This window comes from Neofelis nebulosa, chromosome 3 (genome assembly GCF_028018385.1).
Source record: "Neofelis nebulosa isolate mNeoNeb1 chromosome 3, mNeoNeb1.pri, whole genome shotgun sequence".
NCBI classification, from domain to species: Eukaryota; Metazoa; Chordata; class Mammalia; order Carnivora; family Felidae; genus Neofelis; species Neofelis nebulosa.
Genome location: NC_080784.1, coordinates 45,527,004 through 45,548,074, shown reverse-complemented (window position 1 = coordinate 45,548,074; position 21,071 = coordinate 45,527,004). Strand labels below are relative to the sequence as shown.

General features: G+C 51.9%; 1 protein-coding gene across 7 annotated transcripts in view; it reads right to left on the bottom strand.

Annotated features, from left to right (window-relative positions):
* Positions 1-888: 888 nt before the first annotated feature.
* Positions 889-21,071, bottom strand: part of FGFR1 (fibroblast growth factor receptor 1) — a 51,602-nt gene continuing 31,419 nt past the window's right edge. Inside the window, exons 3-18 of one of the 7 annotated variants that reach the window (XM_058720646.1) lie at positions 17,667-17,933; positions 16,242-16,331; positions 15,825-15,997; positions 12,962-13,085; positions 11,787-11,977; positions 9,702-9,846; positions 7,507-7,709; positions 6,498-6,643; positions 6,186-6,307; positions 5,604-5,714; positions 4,923-5,113; positions 4,142-4,264; positions 3,846-3,916; positions 3,400-3,537; positions 3,167-3,272; positions 889-3,056 (exon numbers count right to left, since the gene is read on the bottom strand). In XM_058720646.1, coding sequence (XP_058576629.1) covers positions 2,880-3,056; positions 3,167-3,272; positions 3,400-3,537; positions 3,846-3,916; positions 4,142-4,264; positions 4,923-5,113; positions 5,604-5,714; positions 6,186-6,307; positions 6,498-6,643; positions 7,507-7,709; positions 9,702-9,846; positions 11,787-11,977; positions 12,962-13,085; positions 15,825-15,997; positions 16,242-16,331; positions 17,667-17,933 — 2,378 coding nt within the window. In that variant the 3' untranslated portion in view covers positions 889-2,879. The remainder of the gene's footprint in view (positions 3,057-3,166; positions 3,273-3,399; positions 3,538-3,845; positions 3,917-4,141; positions 4,265-4,922; positions 5,114-5,603; positions 5,715-6,185; positions 6,308-6,497; positions 6,644-7,506; positions 7,710-9,701; positions 9,847-11,786; positions 11,978-12,961; positions 13,086-15,824; positions 15,998-16,241; positions 16,332-17,666; positions 17,934-21,071) is intronic. The other 6 variants (XM_058720647.1, XM_058720644.1, XM_058720645.1 and 3 more) reach the window with 6 other exon arrangements.

The following is a 21,071-nucleotide window of genomic DNA, read 5'->3' as shown; positions in this document are numbered from 1 at the left end:
GATTTCAGGCAGTTTTTAAAACCAAACCTCGGTGGTGAGGTCAGCTTCGGCCTGTGTCTCCCACATTTTTTTTGCTACAACAGGGAGAGAGGTGCTGGTGGTACTTGACTTTTAGGACCTGCACTCGTGCCAGGACTTGAGTCGTTACAATACCAGTCATGTTGGTGACATCAAATAAATGCTCTGTAATGCTAAAACCGAGGCTAAAGATTTCCCAGTCACCACCAGTTCACCGTAGGTGAGGTCAGACTAAGGGAACTTCAAAGCAGGTTGGCTGCCGAATGTGAATGTCGACTGAGTTTGGCCTGCTGGCTCCTCCCAGTGGCAGCCGATAGTCACAGCAGCTTCACTGTCCTCGAGACAGATTTCTTGCTTCCTGAGGTTCCATCTTTCTTACTTGAGATCGATATCGTACATTAGTGGTACCGAGGGACTGATGACCCTCAGTCTGTGGCAATTAGAAAAGGTGGAAAGGCAGTATTGATGAATGCTGTGGTGGTCCCAGGCCTTAATCTTTTAACCCTCAGGAAACCAGAGATTCAGTGCCTTGACAGCACGACGTCTTCATTAGATAAACTGGATTCCTTTCCTCAGGAGACCCAATCTGGTTATCTAAGTAAAATGGCCACTTCATTTTCTCTCAGGTCAATTTTACTATCTTTTATTTGACAGCTAGCTCAGTCTCTGGGGAAATCTGTGGGTGATTTTGAGTAGTAACAGCAAGGACATCACGGTTATCATAACAGTGCCTTCTATTTCTCTGGCACCTTTCCCAAAGGCATCTGAAGCTCTTCATAGGTCCTCCATCCACTCACATAACATTGCTTCGAGGGAGGGCCAAGGCAGAAATTATCTGTACTTTGCAAGGAAAGACACCACTCTAAGGTCTCAAAGCAAATGGTTTTAAGATCAGAAATTCATTTCTTGGCTCTTTGCACCAAATTACGCCTTCTTTAAGCATAAACACAAACTGTAACATGTTGACAGACACATATTTACAGAGAGACACAAGGATAAGAGAGAACTTTACAATAGTGGCCAACACCGAAGCTGCCAAAACATAGCTAGCTTAGAAAGGAGACTTAAAGCAGCAATCCCATTTGCCCTGCAGAAATGAAAGTGAATCGAACCTTCTTTTTGTATTTAGCAATAATCCAGCAAAGAGTAAGCTTTGGGTATAGAGGCCGAGTGGTAGCAGGTTGAGTGCTAACGTTCCGAGGAGCAGGGATCCACGCGTGGAACGCAGCAATAACCAGCAGGTGGCAGAGAAAGTAGATTTCCAAGCAGCCAAAATCTAAACATTCAGAGAATTTTTTCCCTTTCCTGGGGGATGGGGTGGAGTTTGTACAGGAAGAACTATAGGAAGCCAAGATCTGTGGTAGTTCCAACACATGAAGTCGGTCACAGACACAGGAAGCATGATGTGGGGGACCGCCATGAACAGAGTAAGCCAGGAAACATGAAGCAAGGGACCCGAGTGTAAAGCTGATCTTAGGTGACAAGCTTTCCCCCACATAGAAGCACAGACAAAACCACACCCACATAAAGGGGTAGATGTATATCTGGGTTTGAGTTTCTGCAGGCCCTTGGTGGAGTAATCCTTAGCTCTCCTCTTAATCACTTAGCTCTACCTCTTGGCTACTTCCCAGGGAGGCCCCCAGCTCCCCCTCTGACCCTCCAACCCCACCAACCCCATCAGTTTCCTCTGAGGAAACGATCTGTGGTTGAGGGCGGTGGGGCCTTGGCTCCGGGCCCAGCACCTCTGGTGCACTGATGGGAGGTTCCTGCCCATTACACACACATCGATGCCTTTCCAAAAGCATCGGAGGGATAGGAGATTTGTGGCGGAGGTCTCGGTGCAGGACCCGAGGGGAAGAGATTTAGGAAGGAACTGCAGGGAACTTGTAGCGCCCTCTGCACAGACACAGCCCCAGGGCCCCATTAGGCTCACTCCTTTTCAGCTGACATTCTTTCCCTCGTCACACAGCCCATATAAAAATGAAGCAGCAGCAATTTTTATTGAGGGACCTAAACTGAAAATAGGTTTAGAACATAATTTAAAAAAATAAAACAGCAAAAGTAGCAAAAAATATATGACCTTTTTAAAAACATTTTCCTTTTTTTTCTTTTTTCTTTGTTTTTAATATATAGCAACTGATGCCTCCCAGCCACCAGGAGCATCTTACCCAATGGGTAAATCTCTGGTAACGACCCTTTTAAAAAGACATGTAAATATATACTCAGATTTATACACTTTGTGTTTTCTTCATAGCTATGTACAAAGCCCCCAGTTTGGGGCTGGGCCCCAGGGCCACGACACTGCTCCCAGCCTTTGCCTCCCCATCCTCTGGTACCAGGTATTTGGTCAGCAAAGCGAATTAGTATCGGAATTAATAAGCCACTGGCACCATCTATCTGGAGCAGAGGTTGCCTTCAGCCGAGGCCCAGAGCACGGACCTCCCCTCACTACCGCGGTGGCCATGAGGATGAGGCCCCCGCCACCGGAACTCAGGCTTACGGGTTATTCGAAGCAGACAAAACCAACATGGGAAAGCTCAGTCAGCTCTCGCCTGCATGCCTGCTCATCTCCCACTCCCCAGCCCTCCAGGCAGTGCCAGGTGGTGGGGAGGGTCTTGGTCCAACATCTGGGAGGGAACGAAGTGGCCATGAGCAAGTACCTGCCTCTCTGCTCCTCTCTCTCACAAGCAGGTTGTGAGGAGGAGGAAGAGAGGTGAACTCCATGGGGTGAAGGCCTCAGGTAGGCAGCCGGCTCCTGCCAGCAGGAAAGGGGCAGAGGGGAAGGCAGTGAGTCCCGCAGGGAGGGGTGGGTGAGGGTTACAGCTGACGATGGAGTTCGGGGATGGGAACTGGGGTGCTAGTCAGCGCCGTTTGAGTCCGCCATTGGCAAGCTGGGCTGGGTGTCGGGGCAGACAGGGCTCCTCAGGCAACGGCTCATGAGAGAAGACGGAATCCTCCCCTGAGGAGCAGGTAGAGCTTCGGGTGTCGGGAAAGCTGGGAGAGTATTGGTCCAGGGGCATTGACAGGTCCAGATACTCCTGTGAAAGGAGACACAAAAGATCCGGCACTCTCCTCCCTGTGGTAGTGTTCATTCACAGAGATGCACCTAGTTGATGGTGGCTGAAGGTCTAGGATAGGACTGCCTCACCTGGTTGGAGGTCAAGGCCACAATGCGGTCCAGGTCTTCCACCAGCTGCTTGAAGGTAGGTCTCTGAGAGGGTACTGCATGCCAGCAATCCCGCATCATCATGTATCTGGGACAGGATTGTTGAGTCAGGGGAGGAACGACCAGGAAGGGCTACTTGATCTACCTAAGCCCCTTTCTTCTCCCCTTCGTCCCCAGGGCCTGGCTCAGGACCTCCAGTGTCTTCCCATGCTTACAGCTCATTGGTGCAGTTACTGGGCTTGTCCATTCGATGACCCTCCTTCAGCAGCTTGAAAAGCTCCTCCACAGGCACGCCAGGATACGGGGAGCCTCCCAGAGTGAAGATTTCCCACAGGAGCACCCCAAAAGACCAGCTGTGGGTGAGCACAGAGCCACTGGGTCTTACAGGCACAGAACTCGGGCAGCCTAGAACCCTCTCCATCTCTCCACCAGCACGTCATCCTGAACCCACCCTCCCGGAGCACAAACTCTTCAGGGGGACGCCAAGGGCAGTGCTGGAGAACAGACTGGCCTTTCAACCTCTACTGAGTGAACAGAGTAGGTGCGCACATACAATGTTTCCTTCTGTTCTGAGATGGAAAGAGGACCCCCCCCCCACCCCCCATCCAGAGGGGCATGCTCTATACCAAATATCCCCGGCAATCGCTTCTTTCAAACTCACACGTCACTCTGGTGGGTGTAGATCCGGTCAAACAAGGCCTCGGGTGCCATCCACTTCACAGGCAGCCGGCCCTGCAAGCAGCACGAGGGAGGTTGGGGGTGGCCCAGGACAGGGCAGCGTGGGGGCCAGCTGGGGCACACACAGGACGGGGCACACGCTTGGCTCATCCCAGCACACTGCTTCTCAAGCAGGGCTGCCTGCACTGGGTCACAGCCAGGAGATGTAAGTAGGAGGAAGCCTAACAGGGCAGAGGCCTGGGCCGAGGACCAGCGCCCAGTTCCGTCCTCAGCACTTACATTGGTTGTCTTTTTATAGTAGTCGATGTGGTGGATGTCCCGAGCGAGGCCGAAGTCTGCGATCTTCATCACGTTGTCCTCTGTCACCAGGACGTTCCTGGCGGCCAGGTCTCGGTGTATGCACTGTGCAGAGATGAGGTAGGATGCGGGTGAGGGGCTGACAGTGCCCAGCTGTCGGTCAGCCTCTGGCCCAGCCGTGACGCTGCAGCAGGCAGGTAGCCCAGGTGCCTTTACAGGCCTTCTCCTGCCACACCACTTCCCCCTGACCATTCTAGTTCACTGTTAGGAGGTCCCTCTGCTCCACTTCAAAGTCAGCCATTCGAACACCTCCAGCTCCAGGCCTCTCAGTCACCTGAGCAAACCCTCCTCATGGGTCTCCTTCGCACCCGGAAAGGCGGAACCTGGACGCTTCTGCCAGTCTGTGTAGGTGTGTGTTCTCAAACAAAGCATCCATTTACCAAGCACTAGAACTGTAGTTAACACTGTCACGAACGACTTCATTTTACCCACAACATAGGACTCCCCATTCTTACTCTACAATTGGAGATACATAAGTAGCTGCACAGAAAAGGGGCAGTGTGCACGGATCAGAACTTTATCCCGTCTGACCAGAAGGGCACCAGGCTCTCCTGACGACGTCCCTGAGAGCCGCAGACAGCACAGGGAAGCGGTGCTGCAGACATCTACGACCCCACCAGAGGATTAAAAGTCATCAACTGGAGTGCAAGGAGGGCTCTGTTCCCATCCCAACTTCACCCAGGGGAACCTTCAGGTGCCACACCTTCTTGGAGGCGAGATACTCCATGCCTCGGGCCACCTGATAGGCGCAGGAGACCAGGTCCTTGGAAGAGAGCTGCTCCTCTGGGTTGTGGCTGGGGTTATAACAGTACTCCAGCCCCGGGGGCCGCCGGGCCTGCAGGTATTCCCGTAGGTTGCCTTTGGAGGCATACTCCACGATGACGTACAAAGGACCTGGGAGCACGGGGATGGACAGGCCATCAGGGTGGGCAGGCAGGTGCTCTGGGTCAGCTCCACCCTGAGGAAACCCCACCCCCAACTGCACACCATGTGTCTGTCCTCCAATCCTAACTGCACCTCTAGGGAGCCTGGGAAATTCAGTCCACTACCCAAAGAAAGCTAGGGAAGTGGTTCTTCCTAGCATACACTAGGAAGTTCCTGAGCCAAGCTGGGTTGGGGGAGGGAGGTAAGAGCCCTGAGACCACAAGGACTCACCTGGTTCTATCCACACACTGTTCTCAGATGAGCACCAACAGGCACAAGCCCAGCCCCCGAGAGGTAACTGCCAACTGCTGCTAAGCTGGCCCCCGTTCCCTCAGTGTAGCTGAGATGCCTGCTCACTGATAACCCCCAGCTCGTGATCTCCTTCCCGACAGACACTGTTATCCGTGGGAGGCCCGGGTTCCCGGCTGGGGTGGGAGAGCCGGCCTGGCTTAGCGCCTACCGTCCTGTGTGCAGGCCCCCAGCAGGTTGATGATGTTCTTGTGCTTTCCGATCATCTTCATCATCTCCATTTCTGAGATCAGGTCTGACAGGTCTTTCTCTGTTGCGTCCGCTTTACACATAAACCAGAAGGGCATGAGACTCATTTATGTGTGAAGGAGGACAAGAGGAGGAAAGCTAAGGGAGAGGGGATGAGGTGTATGCTCGAGGAGTCCCTGTCCTCCGGAGTGGCTTCTCTCCTCCCTGATTCACACCTAAATCTATTTTCCCTTCCCTCTTCTGAGAGCGGTTGTTGGCAGTGTGTGCTAACAAGTGGGACGGAGGATATGATAAGAAAAACCAGCCGGCAGCGAGATCTAGAATAAACACCTGGCCACCACCCAGACTGACGCTGAGGAACAAAGTGAGATCATGGCAATCTCGGGGTACGGAATGCCCCTCCACTCCCAGGAGACGCCAAGCAGGCAGTGCAGCCGGTGTGGACGGTGAAAGAGCACCGGAGAGTGTGTTCTATTTGGCCCGAGGTAACAGTTTGCTCGGAAAAGGAAGGGATTGTTTTTGCAAGGACAGAAACATCACTTACACTTCAACATCTTCACAGCCACTTTGGTCACACGGTTGGGTTTGTCCTTGTCCAGCCCAATGGCTTCTGCCAACACCACCTGCCCAAAGCAGCCCTCTCCCAGGGGTTTGCCTAAAACCAGCCTTTTAGGAAAACAAAGGGTGGTGTGAGTCAGGACCGGTAAAGTTCAGGCCTTGAGAGGGCACCCCCTTTCCACCTGTCCATATTCCACTCGACTGAGAACAGAAGTGTCAACTATGATTTCTGGAGGCATCTGGTATACCTTCACTCCCAAGCAGGGGACTTCCTCAGAAGTTGAAGTTAGAATATTACCTGTCTCGAGGCAGCTCCCAGCGTGGGTCTTCAGGAAGCTCATATTCAGAGACTCCAGCCAGCATGGGGGTTCCGCTAGAGGAGAGACGTGAGGGCCGAACCAGCAGAACCCCAGAGTTCATGGAGGCACTAGAATCAGCCGACACCTACAGGGAAGCGTGGGGTCACCCTTCTAGCGAGGATAGGGTGGGGGGTTGGGGGGATTGAGCAGCAGCAGCAAGTTCCTGCAACTCTTAGGGCTTTCCACCAACATGGCAGAGGTATCTGGTATCTGATGTTCCTTCTCTAAGACAGAGTGACAGAAAGACCACAAAAGGTCTGAAGGCCTAAAGTTCTAAAACTAATTTTTGCCACCGGCCAGCCTTCTCTGTTCACTTACCCTCAACACAAACAGACCAAGTCTACCTCTTCCAGACTGATTATTTTATGTTACTATTGCAACCACAATTCTATTCCTGTTCCCATTCTTTGTGAAAACCCTGCCTCAAATTATGGATTCCTAACCCCCGAAGCACCTTCCAGAATTAGCACCACTCTGAATGAGAAGCATTCCCTCCCTTCCACATGCCTTCACCCTCTGTTCCATTTCCTTGGACGAGGAGAGGGTGGCATCCTGGAGAGGAGAGAGAGGCATCCTGGCACCTGACTCAGGCCCTCTTCTCTACTCTGTATCTTTGCACCTGTAGCTGGCCCTCAGGGACAGTTCAAAAGTGCAATATCAGATGCACATTCAGCCTGGCTAGGGCCTTCTCCCAAGCTATGTGCTGGAGGAGCAGGGGGCTCGCAGTTCTGGTACGGTAGGTGTATGGAATCCATGGGCTAGCACAGCCTGGAACCCAACTCTGGAACACTTAGGACATTCCACTGCCTCTGGCCCAGAAGCTAGAAAGCAAAGCTGGAAGCGGTAGATTGGGGACAGAGGAGGGCAGGGCATCAGAATCCTGGAGAAGCCCCTGGGGGCACAGGAAGGAAAGGTGATATAGAGCGTGCAAATCCCCTATCTACTTTCTGTTACCTGTCTGCGCAGAGGGATGCTCTTGGCCAGCTTGTGCACGGCCATCTGGCTGTGGAAGTCGCTCTTCTTGGTGCCACTCTTCATTTTGTAGATGATGACAGACCCCACCATGCAGGAGATGAGGAAGGCCCCCGTGCAGTAGATGATGATCTCCAGGTACAGGGGCGAGGTCATCACCGCCGGCCTCTCTTCCAGGGCTGAGTCAGTGTGAACACCATGTTAGCAGGCGTGTTAGCAATGCGCTAGGCTTCCAGCTTCATAAGAAAAACAACCCCCATCTCCTTTCCTCTGAGAATTTTCAGGGCAGAGAATGAACCAAGCCAGGTCCTAGCTGGGACTGTGGTCCAGCATGGAGCAGATCAGATATCCTACCATCTTTGAGTCTTCCTGATCCTGACTTGGATCCCACAAGAGGGATGGATTAGAACCGTCTTGTTACTTGAGGCCCATCCTCATTCATTCGGTCAGGAGCCTGCCTCGTTCAGTGGAACCACTGGGCTCGGTGGCTACCAGGTATGCAACAAGGACTTTCTCAGTCGCCTCATGGAAACATGGCCCTTCTCCGCAGGGCCCCAGCATTGTGTGCCTACACCTATCACACGCGACACAAGGAACCATCGGTCTTTGGTCCCTGACAGCCCATGAGCACCCTGGGGGCAGGGGCCCGGCGCCTTGTTCATCTCCACATGCCACAGTGCCTAGCATATAGCAACACTCACATAACGAGAACAAGAGGGGAGGGAAAGGAGGACCCCAGTCGGTGTCCTGACCATTCCTCACCTCTTGCCTATTTCACCTGTGTCAGGTCAGACCTGCAAATATTCATACCTACATGCCTAGCTGAACCATAGGCAGAACTAACTGCATTTCCAACCATGTCTGGGCTGCTTGAGATGAGAACGTAAGCTTTGCTGCACTTTGTAAGAATTCTACTCACAGGCCCTAACTCCTGAAACTGAACGAGGACATGGCGGGCGGGGGGAGAAGGTACTGTTGTATTGTCATCTCCCACTTTCCATTTAGAACGCAGCCTGTTTCCCACAGAAGCCCATCCAGCTGAACCCACTCTTCCCTCGCATACGAAGCCGAAGCCGGGGGGCTTCACAGGACACTCCTTCGCCACCAGCAGGAACGCCCCTCTTCCTTGCATGGCTTTCCTCCCAACCCTCCCCTTCCAAAGACCCCAGCCAGCCACAGAGGCTGGCATGCCGGGGACCTCCCCAGAGAGGCACTAGGTGTGACCCCAGACAGAGCCCCAAGGGACTCCCGAGCCTGACGAGGAGACAGCAGAGCTGATAATAAGAGGAAGTGTTTCTGTTTTTCTCTTTTCCCAGTATGGACGGACGAAGACAAGTGACTGGGAGCACACACGGGACAAAGACAGTGACAGGGTAAAAACAGAACGCTTCTCCCCTGAAGGAGGGGTGTTCTCAGACCCTGCTGGGCGAGCAGGGTAGAGGAAGATGGAGGGAGAGAGAGGAGGGCAGCGTCAGTGGCAACAGGAGCGGCACAGCCCCCAGACCCACGTGCAGGACGCTTGAGAAGCAGCGATGGGCAGCCCACCACCTGAGCAGGCCACAGGCTCCTTCCCTCCCAGCCCCACACACAGACCTCCCCTCTTGAGAGGAGGAACGTCAGTAGCCCAAGAGGATAAGGGGGCACCACCGCATCCCAGGCGGCCTTACTTTATTCAGAGCTCAAGTTCACTCATGTGGATGGAACCTCTCCTCCAAGATCAGAGGATGGCGGGGTGGGCTAGCACTGTTCTCTGTAAGCAACAAGCCCCCCTTTACAGAATGCCTACATTTGCTGAGGGGAGGCATGGGCCCGAGACTTGCAGAGCCAGCAAAAAAGGATCTGATAAGTTGGGGAAGGCTGCTGGACCCAAGGAGGGAAGGAGCCTGGCCGGCAGGAGAGCCCGGCTGCAGGTTAACTCCAGATCCCACGCATGCATCGCACTGGCCAAGGGGAGAGGCAGACGCAGGCATAGAGGTGGGAGGCCTCCGTGTTCCTGCAAAACGAGGACAGATCCTATGTGAGCTGAGAGGATTCGACACTCAAGGTTGGACAACCTGCCAGGGCCATTCCTCTACCTCTCCTGGCTCTGTGTCTCCACCAGCCCCACAATGCATGCTCCCCCCGTGCCCGTGGCGAGGGCAGGACATCGAGAGGAGAAGTACAGTGTATACCTTCCAAAACGGTCAACCATGCAGAGTGATGGGACAGTCCGATAGAGTTACCCGCCAAGCACGTATACTCCCCCGCGTCCTCAAAGGAGACATTCCTTAAGTGAAGCACTTCCATCTCTTTGTCGGTGGTGTTAACTCCGGCAGTCTAGAAGAGACAACGGAAGCAAAATGGACAAGCACAGGACATGAGACCTCTAAGAGACACACAGGAAGGGAGGGAGGAAGAGAAGGGGGGAAAAACCGGAGGAAGAAATGCTCCCCAGCGTCTCCTTTGCAACAAGGAACAAACAAAAACCACCAGGCAGCGAGACCTGTTAGAGGAAGACAGTGAAACCCTGAGGGAGGGACTCCGCAGACCTGAGACGACGCTGGCTGGTTACAACCCTTCACCAGACGCTGGCAGCCCCTGGCCCATCCAAGCATGCGGGCGGGCAGTGGGCAGCATGGAGAAATGGGGCCCGGTGGCAGGGGGGTGCTGTTTGGTTTCTGGTAAAGAAAGTCAGAGGGCACACACAGGAGGGATGGAAGGGTGCTGCAATCACACGTACACACACACGCACACACACACACACACACACACACACGCGTGCACGTGGCCTGCCAGTTTGCAAGGGGACATCTGGCCCCTTCTCTACCATTCAAACCTCAGTCTGTAGCATCATTCACCACGCAGCCAGACTGTCCCCACAAGTACGCACATAGCCAAGGGGGACACAGAAGGCACAGAGGGAGCAGACACCAACACAGTACCAAACCAAAGCAGCCTCCCAGGCCGGGTATTTTTCCATGGCTCTGGGCTCTAGAAATACAGCAGGATAACAGGGAGAGTTGGGTGCTGGCTTCCCCATCTGCCCCAGCAGCTTGGGGCCTGAATCAAACTCCCAGCACACGGCCCCATCCATCTTCCCATTACCTTTTGCCACAGGTCTGGTGACAGTGAGCCACGCAGACTGGTTAGCTTCACCAATATAATTGGAAACCTTACACACATACTCCCCGCTCTGGGCCTCTGTCACATTGAACAGGGTCAGCACCTCCGCATCCGAGCTATTAATCCCCGAATGCTAGAACAAACCAACGACAAGCCAGTCAGTGGGGCAAACACTGAGACGTGGCCACACTTGCTCCCATGTAACATTAAGGCAGGCCCAGGGAGCTAAGGCGAGGGAGACGTTAGTGAGATTTGTCATTTCTCTTTTTAGTAGGACAAAACAAGTTGACTTCAAAGGCCCAAAGCATCTGACTGAAAAATAAGCTTTAAAAAAACAAAAACAAATCGCTGCCCCCCATCAAACATTCTGTGTTAAACTCACTCCTCCAGGTCTAGGCCAGGGATTGTGAATGGAGACTGTGGCCAAGGGCCAAGGCCACGGCCTCATCTCCTTCACAGCAGGCTTCAGCACCAATAGTGAAGAAAAGGGATAGCCAGTAAAACTCTGGGACGGCCAAGCCAGGGGAGGATGAGGTCTAACTCTGGGACCAGGAGGTAAACCACGTTCCCAGCTTCTGGTTACTTCTTGTTGCGAGATCCACTGGGGAATTAGGTAATTACCTTCCCTGGATTAGTGGAGCATTCAGGGACAATAAGTCTGGGATTGAGAGGAAAAAAGGAAGAAAATGCCATTATTCCTGATGCTGTTTAGAATTTACCTGTGGCATTTGCTTTTCCAACTCTACCTAAGAGTCGTGACCTTATCATTCATTCACTCACTTGCCAGAAAGGACAGGACTTGGGAAATAGGGCAGAATCTGGGAGACATTTGCTGGAGAGGCTTTGGTCCCAGGCAATGTTAAGTCAGGAGTACAAAGGCCTTCCTTGAGTAGCTGACCCAAAAACCTGAGCAAAGCCACTCTCAGAGCTCTTTAGAAACTAGTGATGCCCACCCCACCCCCTGTCCTCTGTTCCCATTGCACCTCTACTCTGTGACCTGTCACTAATTCTGGGGAATGTGGCTAGGTCCCTATTTAAAAGGATAAGGGATGGGTCCCAATCGCCGGTGCTGAGCCTGACCACAGCAACTGGGGCCCCGGGAGATGCAGGAGACCTTCCCAGACCCAGCCCATGGAGACTAGGGCAAAGATTACCTTCAAGATCTGGACATAAGGCAGGTTGTCTGGACCAATCTTACTCCCATTCACCTCGATGTGCTTTAGCCACTGGATATGGGGCTGTGGGTCACTGTACACCTTACACATGAACTCCACATTGCTGCCCAGGGCCACTGTCTTGTTGGCAGGCAACCCCGCCTGCAGGATGGGCCGGTGAGGGGACCGCTCTGTGGAGGAAGGGAGAGGAGAGGCTCGTTAGGCTCTGCCATGGCCTGCTCCTGGCTGGGATGCTGACAGAGCATTTCCAGTCTCTGCTGAGCCTTAGCCCCTTGACCCTGAGCTGGAAGAAGAGAAGGGACACTCTCTCCTCAGGTCTTCAGCTGTTAGGAACCTCCTCCCCAGGGCAGTGCACCCATTTTCCCAGGCACCAGAAGTCCCTCTTGCCTAAATGGAGACCCTATAACTTAGTCACACTCCCAGACCTCCCTAACTAAAATTAGAGAGTCACTTAGACTTGCTGTTCAAAGCGTGGTCCAAGAACAGCATCACCGGCAGCACGTAAGAGTCCACTAGCAATGCCAAATCTCAGGTCCTATCCCCCTCGGACCAGAAGCTTCTTTTCATACCATATCTGCAAAGCCAAGACAGAATGCTAGCTGAGAAACTCTTCACCTTAAGATCTCTAGGGAATGAGATTCAGAGTCTCCGAAAGGAAGGGGCTGCAGTAACAGCACCTAGAGGCAGGGACTACGTCCTTCCTAGTGCTTCCTGTGATGCCCTGCACGGGTCTGCAGTTTTACATTAATGAGGTGTCTGATTCTGGGCCTCAGTCTGCTCTTCTGTAGGGTGGGAGTGACAGTGCTGACCTCGCAGGGCCCGTGAGAACGGCCGGGTGTAATGCACCCAGCAGGCTGCCGGCCCTGAAGCACCAGCAGCTGCCTGTGTATCTGCTACGTGACACCCTCCCCAGGCAGCCCTTGCAGGAGACCAGCCACAGCACCTTTCACCTTACAGTGAGTCACAGAACTGTCCAATCCTCTCAACCATTTACAAGTAAGAAAAATGCACAAATGACTTATGGAAAAGCTGCTTAAGGTGACAGAGCTAGTAAACGCCAATGACCTGTAAGTAAACCCGGACCCCACGGCTGTTTTCTCAACACCCTGCTCTTTCCTCTAAGCTCCTTAACCTTGTTGCCACTGCCCTCTTACCCACGACGTCGAGCTGGTAGGTGTGGTTAATGCTGCCATACTCATTCTCCACAATGCAGGTGTAGTTGCCCTTATCAGAAGGCACTACGGAGTCCATTATGATGCTCCAGGTGGCGTAACGGACCTGGGGGAAAACATGCCAATAGCTCCATCGCGAGTCTGGAGGAAAATGGAGGCAGAAGCCACGGGAGGCACTGGCACCCTGTGCCACTTACCCTCCGATCACAGCCCAGAACACACGGCCCACGCAGCAAACGAGCCAGGACAGGGCAGATGGCCACCCTGGTCCAAGTTCGGGGAAAGAATGTATCAGGCAAGCTGGCAGGTGGGTATGAGAAACTCTGGAAGTCTGCCCACAACAGCCAGGGCCATCCATGATCTGGACCTATGTGCCTCCTGCACACTCCCCAATGCACTGGGAGCTTTCTACTCTGCGCCTCTGTTCGTGTCCTGGGCCGGAAGGGCTCCCTGCAAAGAGTTCTGCCCTGTCTGCTCTTGACCTCTTCTTTCAAAAACCATCTCCTCCAGCCCAACCTGGGTCAAAATGGTTCTCACTCCTGTGGCCCTGCTGAAGCACTGATCACAGACTGCTTTTTGCAGCAGTGTTCAAGGACATCTGCCTTCCTACCAGACTGGAAATTCTTTGTGGGCAGGAATGCTGCCTTGTACCATGGCAGTGCCTTGCAAGTGTCTGGTAAATTAATTTACAGTTTCTCCTATTTTTCCTGATTTTTAAGAAACATTTTACTTTTTTAAGATTTGTTTATTTATTTTGAAAGAAAGAGAGCATGAGCAGGAGAGGGGCAGAGAGAGAAGGAAAGAGAATCCCAAGCAGGCTCTGCACTGCCAGCACAGGGCCTGACGTGGGGCCAAAACTCCTGAACTGTGAGATCATGACCTGAGCTGAAACCAAGAGTCAGATGCTTAACTGACTGAGCCACCCAGGTGCCCCTAACGATTTTACTTTTTTAAGTAATCTCTACACCTAATGTGGGGCTCAAACTTACAACTCTGAGATCAAGAGTCACACGCTCCACTAAATGAGCCAGCCAGGCTCCCCGGATCTCTGCTTTTCTTATACAAGATTAATGGGGAAAGAGCAGCTAGGTGAAATGGGATATAAGGATGATCTGGGAGTCTAAAGAAGAGATTAAGATGAAGTTCTTCCTAGAAACGAAGGTGGGTAAAAGATACAAACAGACAATTCACACAGCAGGAAACGGAAATCACTCATTAACATATGAAAATTCTAAGTTTGTTAATAAGCAAAAAAATGCACAAGACAACAATGAGATACTTTCATCATCTATCAAAGTTGTTGGCTCAGGTATGGTGAGCTTGTCATTCTTGTACTCTGCTATGGGAAGATGAATCAATCTTCCCTTTTAGGAAAGTAATTGTTACCACAATAAAATTAAATTAAAAAATAAAATCACACCCAACTCATTACATCATACTCCATTAAAGCAAATGTCACAATAATTAAAATTTTGTATCTTCCTGTTTTACTTAGAGCTCTACTTGTCCAGCCAGTACACCTTCTGAAAAGACATGTGCTCAAGAAATGTTCATAAAGGGCCACTTGGGTGGCTCAGTTGATTAAGCGTCCAACTCTTGATTTAGGCTCTGGTCATGATCTCCCAGGTTCATCAGTTCAAGCTCCGCATTGGGCTGTGCTGATGGTGCAGAGCCTGCTTGGGATTCTCTCTCTCTGCCTCTCCCCCACGCACATGCGCACACGCGCACTTCCTGTCTCTCTCTCAAAATAAATAAAACATTTTTAAAAAAAGAAATGTTCACATAATAAAAAAATAAATGATTAAAATTATCTAATTACCAGGGGGAAATAAGGTAATGGGGAATACGCATCAAGGGCTTAAAAAAATGCTTATACTTTGATCTAGTAAACTTCACTTCTAGCAATCTGTCTTAGGGAAGAATATTTTATTTTTTATTATTTTTTTTTTTTCAACGTTTTTTATTTATTTTTGGGACAGAGAGAGACAAAGCATGAACGGGGGAGGGGCAGAGAGAGAGGGAGACACAGAATCGGAAACAGGCTCCAGGCTCCGAGCCATCAGCCCAGAGCCTGACGCGGGGCTCGAACTCACAGACCGCGAGATCGTGACCTGGCTGAAGTCGGACGCTTAACCGACTGCGCCACCCAGGCGCCCCTTAGGGAAGAATATTTTAAAACACCAACAAAGATTTATGTATAAAGATATTCACTACAGCATAATTCGTAATAGTGAAAAATCAGAAAATAACTAGTATGACAATGTATGTCATCAAATTATGGACATTTTAATAATGAAATATTGTGCAGCCATGAAAAATTATCTACCGAACACATGGCAGAAGACACGTGCTGTAATGTTAACAAGGGAAAGAAATTCTACACACATTGTGATTAACTATGAAAAAACCATACACATAAGAAAAAAGACTGAAAAGTCTTTAAATTTTTTTTTAATGTTTTTTTTTTTTTTTTTTGAGAGAGAGCGTGCGCGCACGCATGTGCAAGCAAGCGGGGGAGGAGCAGAGAGACGGAGACACAGAATCTGAAGCAGGCTTCGGGCTCTGAGCTGTCAGCACAGAGCCCGACATGGGGCTCGAACTCACAAACCGTGAGGTCATGACCTGAGGCAAAGTCAGACACTTAACCGACTGAGCCACCCAGGCGCCCCAAGACTGAAAAGATTTTGAAGCTTCATTTGAAGTTTTTTATATTTGAAATTCTTCTAAGGCACACTACTTTTATAGTTAGAAAGCATTACTTTAAACCATTAATGCCACATAATAAGGAATTTCTAAGTAGATTTTTTCATTCATCTTACATTAACTTCCATACATACACACATACCTTATAGCCTCCAATCCTGTGGTCAGGTTTGAATTCTTTGCCATTTTTCAACCAGCGCAGCGTGGGGTTAGGAGTCCCACTAGAAGGACATTTGAACTTCACAGTCTTGGCAGCTGGCACCGCGTGCAATTTCTTTTCCATCTTTTCTGGGGATGTCCAGTATGGAGCCACGGCTACCCAGGGAAAGCCAAGAGAGACAGGCAGGGGCCAGTCAGGCTCAGGAGCAGGGGCCCAGGCCAGGACCTGGAGGTGTCCCCAACACTGTAAACAATGCCTGCACTAATCAGGGCGCCCAAAGGATCCCATGACCGCATGTGCCCTCTTCTCCCCTTCTCCAAACAATCATCTAAGCCTCCCCCTTCCCACTCAAACCCAAGGCCCGGCCTGAAGGCAGTAAGATAGGAAACAGTGTCTCACGCATACGGTTTGGTTTGGTGTTATCTGTCTCTTTCTCCTCTGAAGAGGAGTCATCATCATCGTCGTCGTCCTCCGAGGAGGGGAGAGCATCTATGGGAAGAAGGGGGCACTGAGGTCCCTTCGAGGGAAAAGGGCTCACTAGATTTCCATCCATATCAACAGCCAGCCATGAACATAAAGGCCAGTCCAGTTACAGAACGAATGCATCTGGAACCCCCCAGTCCCATTCCACCCTTAGTGACAGTCTCTCTGTGGGACAGAAATGGTTTAAGAACTGCATGCTCTATGCCTGTCCCCCGCCTTCCCCAGCCCAACGCAGTGCCCCTTTCTGTCCACAAGCCTTGATATTGGCCAGTTCCATCAGGGGCAGCGGGTCCTCTTGGATTTAATTACACCTTGTATTGAGAAGTTCTCTCAACTCAGTAGCACCCAGACATGCTGGGTCTCAGAACTAGCAGCCAGGGGAATCTGTGTGTCTCCTTCTTCAGAAACCCAGACAGATCTAGGCACGCTATGGCGAGAAGCTATTTCTAAAGCCATGAGGCTGAACAACTCACAGATGGAATTTTCCTAGCATGTATCTGCTGAGGTTTGGGGGCTGCCCTTCTTGCCCAGGGTAGATAGGGAGCCCACCACACCGTCTGCAGCTGCCGACACTTTTCCCCAAGTATCCACCCCTTTTAAAAGGCTTGACACACATGTGGTCACCAATCAGGGTTCATGCCAGATCTTTTTCCAGTCCTTCAAATGGGGGCAGGTTCTAAATGATGCCTGAAGGGGAGGAGATGCCCAGCCCTCCCCCTTGGGATGCACAAACGGCATCAAGAAAATTTCAACTCTTCTTTGTTTCATCCTAGAGTTTTGTAAAACTCGTGTTCTATAAGTGGCAGTTTCCCAAAGTCACAGAACTCCAGGGTTCCCTGGCTGCCCTTAATACAGCTCAGGAAGCTGGAGGACCGATGTTTTCCATGAAGCCTGTGAATATGGCGGTGCACCTGGATCCTTTCCCATCATAGTAGGGACCTACCTCACCACATATTCTGGGGCTCTAACCCCTAAGCCAAGTACCAAGTCCGAATGGCAAGGGAATGACAGAATGCAAGCTGGCCGAGCCCCAGGTAGCACCTGGAGATCTGGACAAGCTGTGGCGGAAAACAATCAGTGTCTTGCTGACCCAAGTGTATCAGCAGTCACTTGAGGCAGATCCTGGAGGCCTAGATCTCTGACCTGAGGCCTGCCCCACCTGGTCACCCCTCTGAGAGCTAAGCCACGCGGCGGGCAGGGAGCAATGTTAGTGGGCAGCAGTTTTGGAAGCAGAGTGGGGGCAGATCATGAAGGGGAGGAGGTTCGCCTCCCCCTGAAACTAGCAGAGAGGGTTGGAGGGGTGGATCCAGGGAGAGGGGGAGGGCAGGCTTTGCTACCAACCTGAGACATTGACGGAGAAGTAGGTGGTGTCGCTGCCCGAGGGGCTGCTGGTCACGCAAGCGTAGAGGCCGGAGTCGGCAGGCACCGAGTCCCGCACCTCCACCTCCTCCCCTGTGATGCGGGTACGGTTGCTCTCCACCAGCTGCACCCCGTCCCGCAGCCAGTTGATGCTCTGGACATCGTCCCGCAGCCGACAGCGAAGCTGTAGCAGGTCACCAGGGTGGACCAGGAAGGACTCCACTTCCACAGGGGCTCCCCAGGGCTGGGCTGCAGCCCCCCACAGGGACCGGGAAGGGGGACCAAGGGATGGGACAGGAAGAGGGGGAGAGGGGAGAGGGGGAGAGACAAAGGGAATTATGCTAGCTAGCCGCACTGAGCTGCAACATCCCAGGGGCTACAGAGCTGGGAGGTGAGAACCGGAACAGGCGTCAGTGGGAAACGGCTGGCTACCTAGAACCCCACCTCTTCTGCTATGCCCCACTCCCCCAAAGGTCAGAAGAAGAAAGAGGCAAAGCCAGGAAGCAGCCACAGCAGCAATAAGCAGTTGATGTTTCATTGCCCTCCATCGGAGGGCGGGGGAAAGGCCGGCCCTCCCCAGGGCTTCGTTGTGTCCAGACTGCCCCTCTCCCACTCGCTCAGTCCTCTGTCAGGGATGGCCACTTCCCAGGAGGACACCCCATTTCTTTTTGGCTAGCCCAGCCTCACGCCTCTCCCTAGAAACAGCTGAGCAAACCTGTCCCTCAAAACTCCAGCAGCCCCCACCTAAGTTGAGAGAAGGCAATTTGTCAACCGGGGCCCTCAGTCCAAGTGATTCAGCAGGGAGGGGTCTGGCCCCTCAGTGAGTCAGATGCATAAGATGCATATGTGGGAGAGGCGGCCTAAGGAGAGGTCAGCTCAGGGGAACCTCTGGCTAACAGGTGTCGGGCCAAGAGGATTCGGAGCTTTTGACTATATTAGGAACGGAGGCCTGCAGCTGCCACCAAGCCCACACTTGCTCTGGCTACAGAAGCCCTTGCACACAAAGCTCCTTTCTCCTCATCCCACCGCAGGGCTCCCCCGCCTCAAGCCCTCCCGCTTCCCCTCCCCCAACACACGGTCACACACATCCATTCCTCCTCACCTTTCTTTCCCTGGATCCCGAGTGCCCCACGGCTCACAGATCTGATACAACCCGTTTACCCATCCATCCTCACAACCAGCAAGTGGGCACCCGCACTGACAGTGAAGGCCAGAAGCCAGGCACACTCAGAGTCCACCATCCCTGACTGTGACCCGCTCTTGAGCAGCTCCCCTTTACTAACTAGGGGGAAATGCAGTTTCTGTTTCCTTTCAGGATGTTCAGTTGTGCTCCCTCCTGGCATCTTCTGCCAACTGTCCACCCCCCACCAAAAAGTGCACCTGTTCCAGCTCACATCTACCACCTGACCTACGTCTCCACTGCCCTGGGAGCCTTCTTTCTTTCTCACCCCTCGGTTAACCATCGGAGGCCCAGCTGGGGCTCTTTGCAGGTCCCCAAAGCACCCGCCTCTGAAACACGCTCTCCCATCCCTGCACCCCACTGCCCTCAGGGCCCGTGCCCTGCCTGGCTCTCAGCTACCTTCCAGTTCTCTGGCTGGCTGAGGACTCTGCCTCAAAGCCTTTTCTGACTCCCAGGCTGGGGCAGGTGCTCTCCCACTGCACTCGTCACACTGAAGGACAGTCCCCTTTCTCGACTGAGTTGTGAGGGTGGGGACGTGTCATATTTACTTTTAAAATGCCCAACACCCAGTATAGGACTTGGCACGCAACAGTTGCCCAATGAACACTTGTTGGAAAATGCACGGTTTCCTCACCGTCTTCCTTTCTAAACTCCCTTTTCTCCTTTACCACCTTCACCGTAACCGACTCCTTCTGAAGTGCTACCCAGGTGCCAAACCTTACAAATGAAGAAATGAGCACCCTGGGCGTCAGATGGCACCAGTGACTACCAGCTAATAGCCATCGTCCTCAGAGGGGCCAAGGCTGCCGTCCCTGACCCTCTTGCAACCCAAGGGCTGTCTTAAATACTGGGTAAATACTGAGTCATCGAAAGGGGGAGGTGCTGCTGCAAAAGGGTTTGAAAGCCACTAGGCTAGCATTCATTTATAGTTTTGTGAATCGGGTCAAGAGGAACCCCACAAAGGTGAGCAGACCACATAACTGATTAAAAATAAGCTTTTGTGGGTCTTTAAAAAAAGTTATTCTTTCCATTTTTAATGGATTGTGGTTTTGCCAAAAGAAGGGGGAAGAAAAGCAGTTCAGACTTGATCCTTAAGGGAAACAGCAGACACTCCTATTGATCAAACCTCTGTTCCCTCCAGTGACCTCACTGATTAAATATTTTGCAGCTCGTGATTCTGTACAAGCCATTGGTCAAACAGTAAACTCCGTAAACTCGAATTCTTAGCCTCTGGCATCGCAGCCTATTTTGATAGGTCTCGGAACAAAAAGGTAGCGAGGAAAACACGGGCATTCCCCCCAGAGAAAGCAAAGGGTCACTGGCCCTACTGAGACCACTCTGGCTGATTCTAGCTCGGAACCCTGACTCCCTGCTTGTTCTAACTAGGATGTGCACACAAAACTTTTACAGGATACATAGAAAGTCTCAGGGCACCTGGGTGGCTCAGCTGGTTAAGTGTCCCAGGGTCATGGCCTCAAGCCCCACATCAGGTTCCACACTGACAGCGCAGAGCCTGCTTAGGAGTCTCTCTCTCTCAAGAATAAATAAAACATTTTTTTAAATTTCTTTTTAATGTTTGTTTTATTTTTGAGAGACAGAGACAGAGCATGAGTGGTGGAGGGGCAGAGAGAGAGAAGGAGACACAGAATTTGAAGCAGGCTCCAGGCTCTGAGCTGTCAGCACAGAGCCCGATGCAGGGCTTGAACCCATGAACCATGACATCATGACCTGAGCAGAAGTTGGACGCTTAGCTGACTGAGCCACCCAGGCACCTCTCTCAAGAGTAAATAAATTAAAAAAACAAAAAACAAGATTGAAGCAATTTGTTAAATAAATAAATAAATAAATAGCCTCAAGGACCACCTTTCTTTTCTCTGCCTCTGGAGTTTTGTCCCTTAATTCTCCTGATCAAGATCCTGTACCGTGTATAGGATTAAATCAAAATCCTTGCCTGGCATTCAAGGCTCATTGACAATCTCTTCCCACCTCTCCACGCAACCTTCTTCTCCCCACCCTCCGCTTCAAGGCTGGCTGTTCTCCAGCCCAACTGCATTCTTCTCTCACAACAAAACTTACTTCTGCTCAACACTGTCAGCGTTGTGATTCTCTAGCCCTCCCCCCCCACACTGCTCAAAGTGCACCATCAAAGCCCGCCAGGAATCCTCCTCTTGTCCCTAGTGTTGCCACCCCAACTGTCTGTAAAACAT